Genomic DNA, 14,061 nt, shown 5'->3' on the forward strand with positions numbered 1-14,061 from the left:
TGAAAAAAGTCTCATCAGCTCATCAGGCCTACATTCTGCCTAAGGAAGAATCGAGTATGCTTTAATTACTCTTAACTATTCGTTGAGTTTCTTTTCTAAAGATCTCTACATGACAACACTTCTAAAGTATCTATTATAGATAGCTTATATTAGGAAGTTTTTGTAATGTCTAACAAATCAGATATGTTGCACATAAAGTCATTATTCATCCTATTATTCATGTTTTCCTTCAGACCTCTGTTATAAACCCCCTCACCTTATTCCCAGTCTTTGTATATGTTGTGTTTTTTTTTTCCTGGATCCACCACTGTCAAACACAGTATTGTGTTTGACAGTGATCCTTTCCAGGTTGATCCTTTTCATAAAGGATCAACCCTCCATCTTTAAACTTTTAATGAAATTTGTCCCCATCAATCCAATTAAAAAATAATCATATTTTCCTTAAATGCATTGCCATCAGTGCCTTTTAGCTTACATATGACTGCCTCCCTCTCAGCATGTGTGAACATGACATTTCCATGGTGTTGAGCCTGGTGGACTATGCAAGGCAACCTTTTTAAGTCACCTCTTGTAAGACATCTCTCTTATCGCTGCACAAGTCTTGCTCTACGCACTTTTCCTAAATTCAATCAGTCCCAAATCACTGCATAAGCAATTAAAATCATGCAGTGCTCTAAATGATGTCACCAAAACACAGAAAATGTTCTTAGCAGTTCAGCTGCTAGGAAACTAACTTTCCAGATATATTCTAGGCTAACATTTGACTTTTTTTGCAACTACAGTGCACAATCTCCCCTATTTTTGCCTTTTCCAACAGATGAGACTTTGAATTGCCTGCAGAAGAAATTCTTGCCAGTAGTCCTAAATTAACACCTTTGTACTTAGTTCTACTGAATAAAATTACATTTCTATGTCTCTGCTCCCAGAGGTCATCTAATTTGGTGTATGACATGGTGATTGTTTCCTTGATATCTCCCAGATCTGTTTCATCAGGAGATTTCAGTGTATGTTCACTCTTACGTCAACACCACAATTGTTTTCTAACTTAAGCCCATGTTTACCTTTACAAGAACTACAGATCATTCTAAAATTTCACTTTTAATTGTCATATTTTGTCAGACAAGTCCTTACTGGCTTCCCATCTCTTGTACTAATGTCCGTTTTGTCTATATTAATAAATTCCAGCAAGACTAAGAAATCATTATCGTATCAGAGCAAAGAAATCATTTTCCATCTTGAATTTTTGCATGCATACAAACAATTTACATTTTATTGAAGTCAAAAGGAAAAAAAAAAGCTCTACACACCACAAATGAAAAAACCTCAAGCAGTTTTTCTTTAATTTTTAACTTATTTAAATTTCTTAGAATTTGGTTAGATCTACCTCTAACTTTAAACACATTCACTACAACTTATCACAGACAGTTAATGATATTTACAGAACTATGAGAAAATATAACTCAAGAAACTGACATTATGTATAGCTGTTGCCTACTTTGGTTATAGGAATAAAGTTTACTCAAATGCAACAAGATTTTTGAAGATTCATATGCAGTGAACTCTACAAAACTGAAGAGCTTGGCAATATCAAGAGCAATTTTATCATTACCAACACTTGTACCTTTATCTATTAGCTATCTCCACTACAAAGCTACATTATTATTTGCAAGTCTACAAAACTCTACTTCTACTACAAGAATTGCCATAGATAAACTGCTGAAAGAGATTTTAAGGCAGGAAGAAAAGAAGAAACTCAAGCTATTTAATTTGCAATTGCCTAGAAAAATAAATTAATAAGGTGAAAAAAAAATAATTCAATAAGGTGAAATGTATCTTACATCTCTTAATTGGGTCATCTTTTGTTGTATTTGTCAGTATTTTAGTAAATCTCTTGAAAACTATCTCATCTGAAAATCTCTTTACCCATAATAAACTTCACACTGGACATCTCGACCATCTGGAAAGGCCCTGTGGTTGCTTTAACTGAATATAGGTTTCTAACTATGTAGTTTTACAAATGGTATTGTAAACTTCTGAAACCATGTCTGGACTTTCTCTTTTGTTGACATTATGTTTGCAATGTGGCAAAGCTTTTTCATGTGGCCAAGAAAAATGAATAGAATTCCTGCGTTTCCCAAACAGAAAGACAAGCAGTCCAGGAACAACTGGATGGCTAGACATGGTTTTGCTCTCCTCCTTGGAAAGAACATTCAGTCAGATCAAGAAATTAGCATCCTGACCTCTACCACCAGTGGAATGAAGGCAGCATTGGAAGGCAGCCACCAATTTGGCTCGGTTTCTTCTCATGTTAGACAGCCAAAAGAGGAGGAAGAGAAACCTCCTTTTTTTCAGGGCACAGTTCAGTTTGCTTATGTATCCTTCTACCTGCACTCTTCAAAAGCATTGAAGACATTTTAATGTTAGAGTTAGAAGAAGTAGATGGGGTAACAACAGCCATAGGCTAACTGGAGGTCAGTCAGAGCACAGCCCCTGTGTGAGGCTCAGTCAGATTCACTGTTTGAGAGCCAGCCTGAGCTCTAAAACAGGCACTTCTCCAGCTCTGTGAGGAAAGTCCAATTCCTTTTCAGCCAAGGGAAAAGTCATACATGTAGAGTCACCTGTATTCTCAGCTCCAAGAAAAAGTTCTGCTCAAGAGCAGAGTAACTCTCCTCACACTTTACAATTAACATATTTATTATTTGTGCATTGCCTCATTATTCTATTAGGGAAATAACCTGCCTCCCATTAGGACCCTTATCATGGCACTCTGAAAACCTCACTTGCCTGTATTTCTGACCTCCCATTATGCTTTCCTTTTATTTATCCTTCCACATTTTCTTCATTGTTTTGATCCCAGTTCCCATTCCCTCCTAGACTTTAATCACCATTCCCTGTCGGAAAGGCATCAGAATTACATAGCAAAAACTGCTGTTGTTACCCCTGACAACTGTTGATTTCTGTAGGCTTCCCAATGAACAGCCCAAATGAAAGTAATGAAGATAACAGAGACATCCCTGCTGCACACGCACAGCATGAGTTCCTGCAAACTCAGACAAGACAGCAACACATTTTGATTCACACCAAGCATCTCCCGTACAATGTTATCAGTTCAAACATGCTGTTGTTAATAATGACTTCAGTTCTGCAGAATCAAAATATATCCTGTGGGACAAACAGAAGCATTGGAAGAACAAGTGTCAGCCCACAACCCTATTGATCTTTAGTCTCTCCTTGCTAAGCAGCAGAAAAACAGGACTAGAATTCAGATCTGTGTGCTAGACATGGTTCAGCTTATGTTGGATGCTTTATTACATAGACAGAGTTTTCCAGCTCCACCTCTAAGAAAGCAAGGTAAGACTTTCAGGAGTGCCAGCGACAGCAGTGGGATCTGAGTGTCTTCAACATCTCATAAAACTGGAATGCACAGCTAATATCCAAAAGTGATCAACCACAATTAGAGAACACTTATTTTAAATTTGACCTCTTTTATTCTTCCATGTGCCATAATCTCTGTATGTACAGATGCACAATGACTTCACTATACCTCAGCATTCCCTCTTGCCCCCTGCCCTGAACTATGTTTATCACCCTTTCTTACTTGCCAGCGGTTGCTTTTCCACCATGTACAATGGAAGGTCTGCGAGAACCGATCTCTGTTCTCATTCACCACAAGTTAGAGGGTCTACATTCAGCCATTTATCTCTAAACCATGGCATGCATTTTCCTTTAGTTCTAGCCTTGAGGGCCCAAAGTCCTCTGCTCATCTCACATAGGAGTTGCCAATCTTAAAAGCTGAGATAGCAATGGTCTTCTATTACACAGAAACAGAAAACAGATTCATAGTTTTTGTTGTTGTTGTCTATTGAGACTCAGCTTCTTCAAAGCATTGATTTTACTATCATGCTTATAATGCCAAGTTCCTTTCTTTCCCCTTACTTAAGGCTCCTTACAGATGCAACAGCACTGATACAGCAGTAATTTTTCCTCACTCGTCAGTAATGAAAACAACTATCAGAACCCAGAACGCCTCCTCCCTAAACCACAGGGGAACTGGGTAATCCTGAGCTCTATGCCACAGAGCTGAGCCGAGCACTCAAACTGCACAGCAAGCTTCAGCTTGTACCCGTGTTTGAAACCACCCTGCCTCTACCACATGCACTGTCTATCTGCCAGACCAGCAGCAATAATGTACCTTTCAAAGTATACATTTTTACCTAAGAAGAAAGAAAATTGCATACTAATCTAGAGTAAACAATAAATCAAGATACTGATTGCAGAGTGTGCATGCATGTGTTTTTTCCCCCTTTGCTTCCAGAGGGGAAAAAAAAATACACATTATTAGTATAAATGCATGCAACAGTTCAGCCGGATTGTGTTGTTTCAGCCAAAACCAGAACTCTAAGTGGTTTGAGTAGGTCTAAGAGGGAGTTTCTGAATCCTCTACTCACAGATGAAAAGACTTCAAACAACCAAGACAGAAGATCCTACAAGTAAATGCTATAGATAGCATCCTACCTCTGATTTATTGTGCTCATCAGTCCACATTATTACTCAGAGTACGATGGCTTTACAGGTCTGCCACAGATCTGTTAGACAATGCTTGTTCATCCAAGATATGATTAAGTTAAATTAATTATGACATGTCATGCAAAACTATGTTCTTCCACATTAGATAGTTATTCTTCCAATTAATCCTAACTTCTGATAAAGCAACCCCTTGGGGTAAAAAAGATCTGCAAAAAGATGAAGAAATTATTCTATACTCCTAATAGCCAAAGGTCAAATAAGAAAAGTGACTGATTAGAGAATGTACTACAACAGATGCATTCAACCACTTCCAGTGTCCCACCATCCAAAAATACTCACAATAAATCCAAGTTTTTTATAGTCTCGCGTATACATGGATTTGCGTTTCTCAATACTGCCACTACTGTTGTTAGGTTCAGATTCTGCATCAAATGCAATTCTTCTCAGTTCAAATATGATATCCCGTTGAGCCTGGGTTCAAACAAACATTAAAAAAAATGGTTAAAATAGCTGACCTCTCATTTTAACCACCAATACCCACAAGGCTGTTTGAAAATGCTGCATTCCCTCCATTGCCCAACCTTTATCTAAATTCCCTACCTTCTTACTCGAAGGTCATCAGCAAGAATGACTTTGTGGTTCCCATTTTCCAAAGGTCTCATATTTGTGGGGTTCATGCAGAAATGTGTAAGGGTTGACTTCCAGAAGCAGGACCCATGTTAGCAAGGCCACTAACTACACACTTAATTTAACCCACAGACACAAAACCACAGAAGCCAAGAGATCACACACACTTCAAATTAAGCTGGTATTTAGGCACTTTGCTGACTTAAATCAAAATGGCTCAGTACTCCAATTCTTCTGGTGACTATTTCTGCTGACAAGGGAATGGGCAAGAGAGGACTTACTGCAGTTACACATCACTGGAAATGCCTCCAGACAGTGATAACCACCCCACCATCTATAATAACAACACCGTATCAGACAGTCTTTGGAGATACGCATGAGGTACCAGTTCAGGATGACACCAAACTCAGTTCATGAAGCTACATGCTAAGGAGAAAGGCCTGGCCATCTTGCTGTACTTTTGCACATGGAACGCAATAGCCAGTTCATCTTCCAACAGCCAGAAAATAAAATCCAGCATCACAACCCAAGTAAGAGAGATTGGGTAAGAATTCCTGCCAGTGTCTTTTCCTCCATCAAGAGTTTTATGCACAGCAACGAGTAGCTGTCCTCTCCCTGTTCTGACCAGGTCATGTCAGATGCTTACCTGATCCTGTGGATCCATTTTTGTCATCATTCTGTCTTCCAGAAGGTTAAAGGTAAGTACTTGGAGAACATAAAGCTGATGTGCCATTTCATTATTGATGGCCCTCTGTGCCCTGATAACATGCTGCAAAAGAAAGGCAGACTCCAGTGAACACCACTGTATCAGAAAATCCCACCAGGTGAATTCTGGTGTTTCCATTTCTGAAAGAATGTGTTGATACGCAATGGTGTATGTATACTCCAGAAAAAAATTAAACCAAAACCAGCACTACTGATCTAGGTATTCATCTGAACTACAGGCTTCATAAGAAATTCTAAGGGGCAGGACTTTACAGTAATAATGCACTGAAGCTTTCTCCTTTTAGCCACTAGATAGAGCCTGTGCATGTTTGAGAAGTAGTGAAATAAAAACAAACAAACAAAATAGTACAGAGTGAGCCACTGAAGAAAAATTAACTCCTTAGCAAGAGCATTAGAGTTCTGTTTAAAAAAAAAATGTATTCAAAAAATATTTAAGTAGTTCCCTGAGTGTAAAGTATTCAAGCTGCCAACACAATCAGTAGATACAATGATACAACAGCGCTACTGCTACAGCAGCCAACATCACACCGCAATCCAACTTTGTTTGATATGAGGAAGATGGCTCAGAAATGCATTAGTGTACAATACCTTATACAATAGAGTACAATAGAGGGCTACACATAGCAGTTACCAAGCTGATGGACAATTTCACACAAAACACACACACACACACACAGGCTCTATAGGGGAAACAGACAAAGGTATAACTAAACATCTCAGGGCATACATAAGGGAAGAATCATCATGTAGGAGATGGATACAAAAATTGATATTGTACAGCTCCAGGAAATAAAAGAATCTGTCTGCCAAAAAGTACTTGAGCATTTTATGACAGTATATGAAGATAAGGATAACATTCTACAGTGCTTATACCAAATTTTTATAAACACAAGCAATGCAAAAACATGCCTTCTGAAACAAATTCCCTGTTTTGTTTTATTGTTGTTTTGTTGTTGTTGTTTTTGTAATTTTGTTTGTTTTTAATGCATCACTAAAATAATGACACTGAGTGAGAAAGGGCAAAGGTTTGTTTGTTTCTTGTTTGGTTTTGTTTACACTGATATCTCATGACAGATACTGAACTCCTCCCTTTTAAGAAGAATTTCTCCTTGTTCCCTTGAAGATCTGTTCTGCGCTAAGGTCAAAGACAAAATCCCTGTGATTTTCCAAGACAGCAGAAGTCTTTTACACTGCATTCATTAACTTTACTCTGGACTACATACCATGCTTTTGTGTAAGTGGTGACAAATTGTATGCAACTTGATATCAAGACACAAAATCACCAATAGAACCAAAAACACAGAAACTCATTTTGCAAAATGGAAAGCCCCGTGTGGCTTGCATAGCTGTCATCAGGCCCAAACCTTAACACAGAGGACTTACTATTAATGCCTCAGACATTCCCTAGTCTGCACAATTAAGTTCACATTCTCCATGGGAATAAAACCCTTGAGGTATTACTTTTTATTCAGTATTGCATTTTCATGAAGAAACCACAATTTATTGGGCTGGAAAGATACCCGTTCTGATCATCAGTTTTGAACCCACCCAATAACCAGATCTTTAGCTTGTGTATCACAGGCTTCAAAATGTATCTTGTGAGATACAAGAGTGCAATTACAATATATGAAGACAAAACCTCTACACACCAAAAGTCAAGCCTGCTTTTCTCTCTGGCAGTGAAAAGTAACATTGAAAAGTAAATACTTACAGTTAGGATGATGGAGCGAAGCTGCTTTTGTGCCAAAATGTTTGCCATTTCCTAAATCAGAGAAAAAAGTAATAGCTAGAAGCAAGTATTTTAGTGTTACACCTGTGGGAATAGAAATGTTGTTTTTGCAGAGTTACATTGTTTAGAAGGAGGGAATGTGGTACTGAGATATGCTTACAGTGATAAGAAAGTTTAGCAGGCAACCTAGTAAAATGCAGACAACCAGACTCCTTAGGACAATTAGGTGAAAATCACGGTGTCAAGTCAAGTCAGATAAGTGAAGAAACATTACCACTTCAAGCAGTAAAAATGTCAAAAGAAATTTGAAATTTAGCAGGCCGGCAACTGAAGACCATGCATTGTTTGTGAAGCATCAGATAGATTGTGAACCTGGATTACCCACTCAGTGGGGAAACAGGGGAGGGTCCTGCCATCAAAAGGTATATAAACTGTGTTTTGGAACTAGTAGATGCGTTCTCTCCTGCTTGTGGGGCGCCCGCCATTGCAATCGCGAATAAATTACTACTTCACTGAGATCCTCGCCTGAGCCTAAGTTATTGGCTACGGAGTGTTTCTCACACACCTACAAGACTAAAGCTTTTTAAGGTGTCGTTCTTATGTTTCTACAGTGTTTCTTTAAGGCAAAATGAAGCAGTGTAGCAACTACAACTATGATAGTTATTTTGGGGGCCACAAACTCTCCATGAGTTTTTCTGCTAAGAAAAAGAGGGGAAAAAAAAGCCAAGTCTTCATCAGCTGAGGACTTCAGTGATACAAAAACAGCAATATAAGACCTCAGAGGAGACCTTTGCAGGTAAAACAGAGCATTTGCATATACTTGTTCGAGTACAACTTCCTTCTATGCCTCCCACTCTACAACGCAGCATTAAATGCTTTGAATCTGTCAGCCAGGGCTTTAAAAGCAGATGTCAAACAACACACATATTAACATTTTGGCTGTTTCAAAGTCACATGTTCTAAGTTTTAGCCTAGGACTCAGTACTGTTTCCTCTTAGCGAGTAATACTTCTCCCTGTATTTTGGCAGCAGTGCTGGCATTGGTCCACTATTTTGCCTTCAATTTGCTTCTTTTTCTAGAAGTAATGGCCAAATCAGTATCAACCAGGATTTGTTTTGACTTTCCCTCTTAGACATTTGACTAGGAGAGAATATTTTATAGCGATCAAGCATGAGAGCCCAGAGTCCTGAACCATACCTATAAGCACATACCTGTTTTTAACTTTCATTATGCTTTCCATCATGAATATGATGGAAAATAAATATAAAAATGTGTGTGTGTGTGCATGTGAACACACACTAGCATATGCAATGCAAACATCTTATAGCACTTAGCAATTATCATGGAAATACTTTTACATTCCTGTTTATAAAATATACAATTTAAGGATTTGGATAATTTGGTTAACATATTGCACACTGCTAGTTAGACACCGCTTATTTATATGTACACAACAGTGTAATGTTTGGCATTAGCTGTATTTTTAGTCAATGATCTACTTGTGTATCAGCCTTACATAATGCAGCACAGCAAATCAACGCTGACACACGCTTAAGGACATTCTTAGAATGCACTGTCACTCTGTGTAGTTGGCACCACATCCAAATATTGTTCACATTCAGGAGAAATAACAAAACATCTTGCTAATCTTTGTGAGAGTTGGAAAGTAATGTAGAGTACATACCAGCTGGTTTTATATTAAAAAACAAAACTAGAAAGGAGTGAAAATGAGACTATTGTGTAAAAATGAAGAGCTAGATTGCTGAAATGTGGTTGCAGAAACAACGTAAATATAGCTACTGTTAGGGTGAGAACTTGCTTGCAAGAAGAAAAGAATTTTAATTCTGAGGCAGGAGGCAGTCCTGGATGCTGACTGATTTCTTCACACCAAAATACAGGAATGGTAAGGAAGAAAGATGGGACCAAAATCCTATGAAACTCAGCTTTTATGCCTTTTCTGGTAAAGCTCGTTTCAATTGCACGTAGCAGCTGAAGAATGAACGATACAGATGATTCCATCTCCTTTGGAAATGCCCAACTGAACTGCAGAGGGAGCTCTAGGCACATGGTAGGTACACCTTACGTTATAGACACCAGACCGGCTCTGCCTTTTCAAAGAAAGTACGTCCACTGCAAGGAAGACGGACAGGTAAAGAATGAGGTAGGGTTTTTTGTTTGTTTGTTTGTTTGTTTGTTTTCCTCTCTGCATTCAAGCCCAAAACTGGAAATTCATTCTACTTTTTGTAAACAATCGAATTCTCACTTCACTCTTACACCTGGAAATTAAAATGCCATTACCAGGTAGTCATTTTTGTTCACTGACCCAGAAACTGTGACAGGAGCAGCAAGCATTCACAAAGCCTATTGCTACAACAAAACCAACTTTGTCTCCAAGTCTGCTGGGCTATTAGCAGCTGATGAGCTGCCTCTTCTATAACAAGTATTGTAGTAACAAATGAGAACAAGAATTATTTGACACCTCATTTCCCATAGCAACATCTCTGAAAATGCAGACAATTTGGAGACATAGGAAAAAAAAGTGCTTCAAACATTCACGATATTATTTCATTGCTCAACAGGCCTTTTCTGATATGTAAAGGGTTTGTGCTATTCTTCTCCCCTCTCCCCCCCCACTTATTTATATAACGTAGGTTTCTCTAGATGATTTAGTCCTCAACAGTGGCACAGAAAGCAAAGCAACAAGGGAGTCCTCATTTAGAAACTAAAAACCTTGAAACCTTTGGCTTTTTGCATTACAGAAATAAAGTAAGAAGAAAGTAGGAGACCAGCAACCAGACTGAAATCCATTCCTTAAATGCAAGCCAATCATTCACATCATACCAGTCTCCAGCAGGGAGGGTGCCAAGGATGCTGAAATCACACGGAGTTTGGTGCAGGGTTACTTGGGCAAGTTCTGGCAGCCTGCAGACGTTTCTGACATGCTCTGCTTGTAGCAGACATTTTTGCACAAATGCATGCTCTTGGTAATTCCCAGTGCAATGCATTAGTCAGTTTCATCTACTATCAGCTATTTTGAATGCCACAGCTTCTCCCTGCTAACCATACTAGTGGTGAATGCTGAACTGTAACTTTTGAGTACCCCCAGTCCAATAACTGGGAGATAGACATGGAACTTCATCAGCTTGGTTCTCTTAGAAAGACACAATCCAATAAATAATATCATTCACCCCTGTAGACAGCTAACAGACACCTCTCCTTCCTGTACACGTTTTGCTAATTAACCACTATACGGATCCTAACTATTTATCCTAGGATTTTAAAAACTGAATGAAATTTTCTTTAATGGCAGAGCTATCAGTCTTTGAGCCAAATCAAGTCATTATGTTCTGATGATTATAAACTCTGTAACATTTTTTTTTTTTGACATGACAGCAGGTACTAGTGTTTAAACAATTTTGTTTAAACAATCCCCACCATTTAAAAGTATAAGTAAATCTAAGAAGACTTGATAAGAATGGATCAGCAGCTCCCAATGAACTCATTCTGGACACTAGGAGTATGTCATACCACAAGAATTATCATTACTGTTTCTGGTGATGGAAATACTAAATAAATAAATGACTAACTCTGTTTTGACACGAGCTAATGACTTGATAAACAAGGATAAAACTTCTCTATTTCATAACACATTACATTCCATCCTCATTTAATATCATCTAGCAATCCTGAATCTTCCTTTTGAGGCTTCTGATCTCTGGCCCTAAACTTAACTTAAAATAGTACACTGACAGTTATGAAATGCTTACATGGCAAGATATTTCCATTTTCAAAAGGAACACACTCTTTATTAAAAAATCTAGGGGGGGAAATGACTTACCAAAAAGTAGTCTGAGTTTACAAGCTGTGCTGGCAAGGAGTTCAGTACAATAAATACTACAGCCAGCCACAGTCAATATGGTTCATGTGAGGTTACAGGGAACTACAAAAAACATAGAAGAATGCTTAATCCCCACTAATACTGGTACAAAATGGAAGCAGCTCCATTAAAATGCATGATATTATACCTGTGACACTAAAAATAACGCAAGTGTCAGTTGGAACTAAATGCAGAAAAAATGTGACTGGGACAACTACAGGAGTAACAGTTGGACTTGATGATCTTAAGAGATCTTTTTCAACCTAAATGATTTTAAAATATACTTTTCTTACAGATATGGGGATTATACAACAAATCCCAACAACTTACCTGCCTCTTGTCATCTGGTGCTTTAAGGAAAAGTGCATTTATTACCGCAATGGTATATGTCTGGATTTCTTGGTCTGTCCTGTTTGGAAAAAAAAATATAAACATGAGAGAAGGTGACGAAAATACACAAGCTGTAGAAACTAATCTTCCAGTTGCATTACTGCTGGTAGAAGTCAAGGGACTGTTTGCACTTAGTATCACCCATGTGTAAGTTAGGTAGTTAAATCTAGTCATCCAGGTTCTCTCTATTACTCATATGAGAAACAAGATGTTCCAGAAGGAGACTCAGCACTCAAGAACGGTGCACTGAATCACAACCTCAAAGTGCCACTGACTATGCCCAAACAAACAGCTCCTGTCAGATGTCCACCAGCTACAGGTAGAATGAGGAATCCCTTAAAAGTGCTATGGAGAGGAATCTGTTGGTATTAAAAGTGTTTCAGGAGAGTAGAGGCATGGATAGCTAGTTGCACAATACATTACCCTATGCTAAAAAGGAGGTGGTTTTCATCTGTTTAACCACAGCATATTCCTGTTAAAGAGAAAGCTTCTCCCTTTCCAAATGTACCTTCAATAAAAGTTGAGTAGTTTTGTCTTAGACATTTCCCAGAGCAAAGAAAAGCAACCCCATCTGTATGTTAATGGCTCTACAGCCTTTAATCTCTACTCAGTGCTCTTCTTTTCACTTCCCACCTCCAACCACACTGGCAACTTAGCACCAAGAAAAAAGTGTATTAGAAGCAGCAGTAATAACAATAGAAGTCTATGATAAAGCAATTCCAGAAAACTGCTAACCTGTCATTCAGCCACTTATAATAAATGTGAAAATCATGCAGGAGGCTGCTAGTCTTTATACCACTCTTCTTCTAAACGCTGTGCTCATTTGGAAAAAAAAAATAAATCACCACACCAAGTGGCATTTGAAGACACTCACCCTTGGAGATGTGGGATTAACTGCCCAATTGTGATCTCCTGTGCCACCTTCTGGTACAGGTCATGGCTATTGAGCACCATCGATTCCAGAATTGCTAGCGACCGTTGTAAGATAGAGATGTCCGAGGCAAACTTGTTCACGTAGCTTGCTATCTACAAATTAACACATTTTGAACATTTGCATCTTGTCATGAAACCAGGGAAAGGGAAGAAAGAAAACTGTGGAAGTGGCTCAGGAATCATCAGAACAGAAGTAGTCTTGCCCAAATGCCAGGCATCAGTGAACACCTGAAAGCACTCAACAAGGCACTGCAGATACCTTCAAAGGACGCAGTGGCACAGATTCTTCACCTGGCACAAATCACCACATCTTTATGTCAATATTAATGGCCACATGCCTCAAGATGAAGTTATGCACAAGATAAATCAACATTAAAGAACTCTGTTACATTTTTTGTGAGGGAAACTTTGGAAAGGATCACAAGAATTCTGCTCATTCTCTCCAGGATCTGTGCAGCCAATGCTCTCTAAACAAATTTCTAGGCTCAAAGCAACTGCTGCAGGAGAGAAATTTACATCTATATCTCTGGAAAATGCAACTCCAGCAAAATATACTTTTCTTTTTTTTTTTTTTTTTTTTTTTTACTTGCTGTTACCAACATTAAAAGCTCTTCCAGATTGCAAATTAAAACTCAGTCGATTATCATTTATCAGCACAACTGATTGTGTAGCTCTATCTAGAATCCTGTCTTGCTAGCTGTTCATGCATTAATAACCCTCACTCTTACCGAAAGCTGCTATGAACAAATGGCACACTAATAGAAATCACGTCTGACCTACACATTTCTGCAGCGTGGCAATAACTTAATGCATGCTCACATCTGTGGAGCCAACACAGCTGTGTGGTACCATGTGGCAGCATATATTCTTTCTTCTGCATGCTTCCCAGTCTGTAGACACAGCTCCCAGGGGAAGCCTCTCACCTTCTGCTGGCAAAGGAAGCAAGAACCGCTTGGGTTTTCTTGAAACATACCTATACCAGCACAGAAAAGCAAAAAGGTACCCGAGGAAGCACAGACAAGAGATGTCCTGTGACTAGTTATTTACTTGTTGTAGACTTGAGATGGGGTCACTGCAGTCTATGTGATGCATTCTTTCCAGAAACCTTAAAGTCCATGCCCTTCTTAAGTAGTCATGCTACACGCCACTAACATGATTATACTGTTTTGGATTCTAGAAGCTCACTTAGACCTTGGTATCATTTTCCTTTTGGAGGAAGAAAGGTATGCCCTTTGCCTGGAAAAGCTGCCTT

At 38.6% G+C, this 14,061-nt stretch overlaps 1 protein-coding gene across 16 annotated transcripts in view; it reads right to left on the minus strand.

Annotated features, from left to right (window-relative positions):
• Positions 1-14,061, minus strand: part of ELMO1 (engulfment and cell motility 1) — a 303,708-nt gene that overhangs the window by 181,040 nt on the left and 108,607 nt on the right. For all 16 annotated transcript variants that reach the window (XM_068670440.1, XM_068670443.1, XM_068670442.1 and 13 more), the window contains 5 exons: positions 12,751-12,902; positions 11,817-11,895; positions 7,592-7,642; positions 5,801-5,923; positions 4,867-4,998 (listed from right to left, as the gene is read on the minus strand). In XM_068670440.1, the coding sequence (XP_068526541.1) occupies positions 4,867-4,998; positions 5,801-5,923; positions 7,592-7,642; positions 11,817-11,895; positions 12,751-12,902 (537 nt within the window). The remainder of the gene's footprint in view (positions 1-4,866; positions 4,999-5,800; positions 5,924-7,591; positions 7,643-11,816; positions 11,896-12,750; positions 12,903-14,061) is intronic.

The sequence above is a fragment of the Anas acuta genome, chromosome 2, assembly GCF_963932015.1.
Source record: "Anas acuta chromosome 2, bAnaAcu1.1, whole genome shotgun sequence".
NCBI classification, from domain to species: domain Eukaryota; kingdom Metazoa; phylum Chordata; class Aves; order Anseriformes; family Anatidae; genus Anas; species Anas acuta.